Source organism: Babylonia areolata, chromosome 35 (assembly GCF_041734735.1).
Source record: "Babylonia areolata isolate BAREFJ2019XMU chromosome 35, ASM4173473v1, whole genome shotgun sequence".
Lineage (NCBI taxonomy): Eukaryota > Metazoa > Mollusca > Gastropoda > Neogastropoda > Buccinidae > Babylonia > Babylonia areolata.
Genome location: NC_134910.1, coordinates 20,798,044 through 20,804,063, shown reverse-complemented (window position 1 = coordinate 20,804,063; position 6,020 = coordinate 20,798,044). Strand labels below are relative to the sequence as shown.

The window sequence follows — 6,020 nt, the reverse complement described above, 5'->3', positions numbered from 1 at the left end:
CTGGATATGTTCTTGTTTTCCATAACCCAGTTTCAATTTTCAGTTTCAGTAGCTCAAGGAGGCGTCACTGCGTTCGGACAAATCCATATACGCTACACCACATCTGCCAAGCAGATGCCTGACCAGCAGCGTAACCCAAAGCGCTTAGTCAGGCCTTGAGAAAAAAAAAAAAAAAAAAGGGGTGGGGGGTGTGGGGGTGAATAAATAATAGATAAATACATTAAAAATAAATAAATAACTACTACCACTACTAATAATATGTATAAGGCGCAAAAACTTGATGAAGTCAACTATAAGCGTACATAAATAAATAAATTAATAGCAATTATAATATAAAAGTAGTAGTAGTAGTAGTAGTAGTAGTAGTAGTAGTCCTAGTACTAGTACTAGTACTAGTAATTAATAAATTAATAAATTAACAAATAAATGTAAAACATGGCGACACACATTCACACATACACCCACGTATGCATAACAGATATGCACCAAACATGCAGTCTCACAGATATGAAAGCACAGTCAAATACACATAAACGTACATGAGCCCCAACACACACACACACACACACACACACACACACACACACACACACACAATACCCTGCACCTCCTCTACCCCCCTCCTCCATAACCCAACAAACGCTGACATGGATTACAGGATCTTTAACGAGCATATTTCATCTTTCTCTGCGTGCGTATACACACGAAGGGGGTTCAGACACAAGCAGGTCTGCACGTAATTATGTTGACCTGGGAGATCGGGGAAAAAATCTCCACCCTTTACCCACCAGGTGCCGTTACCGAGATTCGAACCCGGGACCCTCAGCTTTCACCACTCGGCTATTGCGCCAAGGAATTTGGCTCGCATCTTTTAAATCTCGTCTCAAAACTCACCTTTTCCCTCAGCAGTAAGTTCAATTGTGGCAGGTCCACTTCCTTTGCGTTAGCTGTGCTTGACTATGTTAACTACATGCATGTATATGAATGTGTATTGTTTGCGCGTGCGTTTATGTAAGTTTGTGCCTGCCTATGTGTGCGTATGTGTTAGGGTAGCTGTTAGATACACATGTATTGTTAAAATGTATGTACGCAGTGTGTGTGTGTGTGTGTGTGTGTGTGTGTGTGTGTGTGTGTGTGTGTGTGTATGTATAGTCATATTTTGGTGTGTGTATGTAACATAGATGTAATGTTTTATGTTAACAAAGCGTTTTTGTAAAGCACCTAGAGCAGATTTCTGGATAGTGTGCTATATAAATATCCATTATTATTATTATTATTATTATTATTGTTGATGGCTTCTCTCTTCAAGAAATACATGCAGCAAGCAAGGGAGGAAATTTGCTCAAGTAACTCATCTCATCATGTTGACCTGGGAGATCGGGAAAAATCGCCACACCTTTTACCCCTCCAGGTGCCGTTACCGAGATTTGAACCCGGGATCTTCAGGCTTCTTCTTCTTCTTCTTCTTTGTTTGTGGGATTTGTATTTGTATTTGTATTTCTTTTTATCACAGCAGATTTCTCTGTGTGAAATTCGGGCTGCTCTCCCCAGGGAGAGCGCGTCGCTATAATACAGCGCCACCCATTTTTTTTGTATTTTTTCCTGCGTGCAGTTTCATTTGTTTTCCCTATCGAAGTGGATTTTTCTATAGAATTTTGCCAGGAACAACCCTTTTGTTGCCGTGGGTTCTTTTACGTGCGCTAAGTGCATGCTGCTATCGTCTCAACCGAATGACTAGCGTCCAGACCACCACTCAAGGTCTAGTGGAGGGGGAGAAAATATCGGCGGCCGAGCCGTGATTCGAACCAGCGCGCTCAGATTTTCTCGCTTCCTAGGCGGACGCGTTACCTCTAGGCCATCACTCCCACCTTCACTCGTATGCACACGAGTGGGCTTTTACGTGTATGACCGTCTTACCGCGCCATATAGGCAGCCATACTCACAGGACTGTGAGGCTAATAATCAGATTTGAATACCACAGGGCGAGGCTGAAGAGGCTGTTCATTCCAAATGAAAGGTCCAGAAACAGAGAAAGAACGACGACTGACATTCGTGACCACATTCATGTATGCCTCCTTTCAGTCTGGACATTGGAAGCGAAACCAATTTCAGCCAATAATGTAATATATTTCACTGATGTTGTGATATACAGCGGATATCTTCATGTTCTGATATACAGTGGGTATCTTCCAGTTTCACCATAAAGCTGCTTCTTTGAGGCATGCGGAGGAACATTTAAAAATCCTAATGTATGAATGACTTCAATTTGCTTTCGTTCTTATTCCATACCCCACACTCAGCTACATATGTCAAAATGGGTTCAATTTTGTGAATCGAATAGCTTCCAAAACATGTTCGGGATTTATAGGTCCACGTTTTACCCCGCCATGTATATATATATATATATATATATATATATATATATATATATATATATATATATATATATATATATATATATATATATATATGATAGCCAGTCGTGTCTGACTATGACCATCAGAACAGCAGAGGAGGCAACTGCTGTTCCGACTATTTGGGCTATAATTTGATTATAGTGGAAAGTGTCTTGCCCAAGTTACATCCCCACTCTCTCGGCCAAGAGGGTTTTAGGACAGTCGGCGTTGGGATGGTTCCCAAAGGCTAACTAGCCCACAAGGCTGCAGCACTAAGAGCCAGTGCAATTCTGCTTCCTAGTTTGCGAGTCATAGTCCTACACAAAAGACTAAGCTGTAAATGGTTTCCCATTGACTGGAGAAACCATTGATAATACAGCTCTCACTTTGCTGTTGGTCCAAATGTAAACTTACGTCAATCTGTGATATAAGCCGAGTGTTGGGCCGGTACCCCGCCATGTAGGCAGACATACTCCCCGGGGACCTTCAGACTAATATAAGATAAGATAAGATAAGAAGATAAGAATAACTTTATTATCTCCAACTGGAGAAATTTGGTCAGGTGCATTATCACAACATAGACAAGTAAACAACATGGGGACCATAACTGTAAAAGCCAACAACAGCCCCTACAAATATTACGAAGATACAAATGTAAAAAATATCACATACATCGTTTCATACATACATCCACACACTGCAGGTAATAACTAGTATTCTTAATGTAAAAACAGAAAGAATTAAGAAACATTATTTGAATATAATTATAAACATAGCCTACTATACTGCACATTGATTATAATAGACAGATAAGATAAGAATAAAGATGAATTGCGGAAAACCACAACCAGATAATCAGCACACACCCGCACCGCACCCCCCACCCCCCCCACCCCCACCCCACACACGCGGATAACTTGATTAAACAAGAGTAATAAACATATGTTCTGAAATAAAAGCATTTCACATATTCGCTTTTTAAAAAAAAACATTGCAATTAATTATTACATCGTAATTATTAAACAGAAATATATTCTGTGAACACACCACAGGGCGAGGCCTACAACGCTACGGAAGGCATCTTCACGGCTCCGTGCAGTGGGCAGTACTTCTTCCGCCTCACCATGCGCAGTCACCAGGACCGTGACTCTGGCTACGTTGACGGGGCCATCGAGGTGAACGGCGAGGAGATGGCGCGCACCAGTGTCTTCACGGACAACCCTATGGACCATTACGAACAGGTGATGTCTGGGGTTCGAATCTCGGGTGGTGGTTTGTTTAGGGTGTTTTTTTTGTTTTTGTTTTTTTGTTGTTGTTGTTGTTGTTTGTTGGCTGACAAAGTTGCCTGTTTGATTTTGTGTTGTGTCTGTTTGTCACAGTCTGTTTCTTTGTCTGCCTGTAGGTCAGGGTTCGAATCCCTGTCGGTCTGTTTTTTTTTTTTTTTTTTTTTTATTGTTGGCTGGCAATACTGGCTGATTGTTTTTTAGCTGGTTTTTTTTTGTTTGTTTGTTTTGTTTTGTGTGTGTGTGTGTGTGTGTGTGTGTGTGTGTGTGTGTGTGTGTATTTTTGGTTGTGGTGTTTTTTTTTGTTTTTTTTTTGTGTTTTTTTTGATGACCCTCACCTTTGACCTTTGACCCCCTTTTAAAAATCTATTTATATCTTTTCTTCTTTTTTTTTTTTCTTTTTTTTCTTTTTCTTTTCCCCCACAGGCCTCCAATGGTCTGGTTCTGAGCCTGGAAGAGAATGACGAGGTGCAGGTGAGAATCCAGACGAACTCTGCGGGCAAAATTTACGGGGAGGTCTTCAGCGTCTTCAGCGGCTTCTTCATCAGTGCCTGAGCTTTTGGTTGAGGGCTTCTGTTCTGAGCTGTCCTGTCCTGTCCAGTCCTGTCCTGTCCTGTCCTGTCCTGTCTTGTCCTGTCCTGTCCTGTCCTGTCCTGTCCTGTCCTGTCCTGTACTGTACCGTGTTTTTTTTTTAGTTTACGGCGGAACTTTTTGTAGTAGTGTGTAAGGGGCTCTTTGCAAAAGTGAGCACCGCTTTTTTTTGTTTGTGTGATGTGAGTAGAGAGAGAGAGAGTGTGTGTGTGTGTAGCAGCTAGCAGAAGCAGTATTCACAGGGCGTAGATTGATATATATATATATATATATATATATATATATATATATTCTTTTTTTTCTTGGTTGTTTTTTTTGTTGTTGATTGGCTGGTTCGTGGTTTGGTGTTTTATTTTTCTTTCATTACTTTCATTTTGTTTTTATCATATTTTAGTTTGATCTTTTTTTTTTCTTTTTTTTCTTTTTTTTTAAATTCTGTTCTACTTTGTTTTATGTTATTTATTTAACTTGATTTTACTTCACGCAACGTTTTCATTTGCTCTTTAAAAACCAATAAATTTTGAGATTTACTGTGAAGGGCCCAGTTTTTTCTACATACTGGGTTTTTGTTGTTGTTGTTGTTTTATACAATTGTCTGTGAAACAGAAACCATCTAAGCAGTTTGATGCTGGAGTTTTATACTAAAATTACAGAACAGGTGTTTGACAAGGGATTTCAGATTCCAGCCCCATTTTTCAGACAGAAGTCAGTTTTAGACCGACATTGATAACTGAGGTTGTGGAAATTTGTAAGCATATGTCTTCAAATGTCTTGAAATCTTAAATACAAAGATGTTCGGAAAGCTGAAAGTTGGAATAATTTTCTGCTATTATTGTTTAAGGTTTTGATAGTTATTCAACATTTCTTTGTTTGGTTGGTTTATCGTTAGTGTTTTAAGTGATTGTGTCTTAATATTTAGTTTTGGTTGTATTGACTGTATGCAACATGACATCTCCAAAATGATTATGAAAGCTTGGAAGATTGTCATTCGATATGCGTGTGCGTTTAATAATGTATTCAGATTTTATCTCTAAGTTCTAAAGTGTGCCTTATAGCAGTGCGTCCATTTATCTGTGATGGTTCTTCCGAATCTAAAAATCCCGTGGTGTTTTCTTTCAACGTTTTTTTGTTGTTTTAAAAAAAAAATAATTTGCACTGAAAGATTATTGCAAACTGGAACCCGTTCCTGGTATAATATTCCTTCAGCATCATATATATATATATATATATATATATATATATATGTATGTATGTATTTATACACACGCTTATAGATTATTGTTTGTGTTACTTTTGATTATTTGGTGTGTACTATTTAATTTCAGGTTGTTTTTTTTTCTGTCTTAATAGTTCTCATCATTAATAAAGGCAAACCGAGTAGATGCAATAGAAGTCTGTTTTTGTTTTGGTTTTATTCTGAGCAAACGTTGTGATGTTTTGTTTTATACCTGTCCTCTCTCTCTCTCTCTCTCTCTCTCTCTCTCTCTCTCTCTCTCTCTCTCTCTGTATATATATATATATATATATATATATATATATTTTTTTTTTTTTTTTTTTTTTTTTGCATTTCACTTAATCCAGGTCGCTGGATCTGTGTGTTAAGCGCACGAGGGTGTATGTGGGTGTGTACATGCGCGTGCGCGTGCACACAAGGAAAAATATAATACTCACGTACACTAACGTGTGTGTTGAGTGCGCACAGAGAGAGACCAGACAGACAGACAGAAGGACAGACAAACAGACAGACAGA

General features: G+C 38.9%; 1 protein-coding gene across 1 annotated transcript in view; it reads left to right on the top strand.

Moving 5' to 3' along the window:
* LOC143277929 (uncharacterized) overlaps positions 1–5,662 on the top strand; it is a 29,577-nt gene extending 23,915 nt beyond the window's left edge. The window contains exons 8-9 of the mRNA XM_076582906.1: positions 3,449–3,637; positions 4,106–5,662. Coding sequence (XP_076439021.1) covers positions 3,449–3,637; positions 4,106–4,234 — 318 coding nt within the window. The 3' untranslated portion in view covers positions 4,235–5,662. The remainder of the gene's footprint in view (positions 1–3,448; positions 3,638–4,105) is intronic.
* The last annotated feature ends 358 nt before the right edge of the window (positions 5,663–6,020 follow it).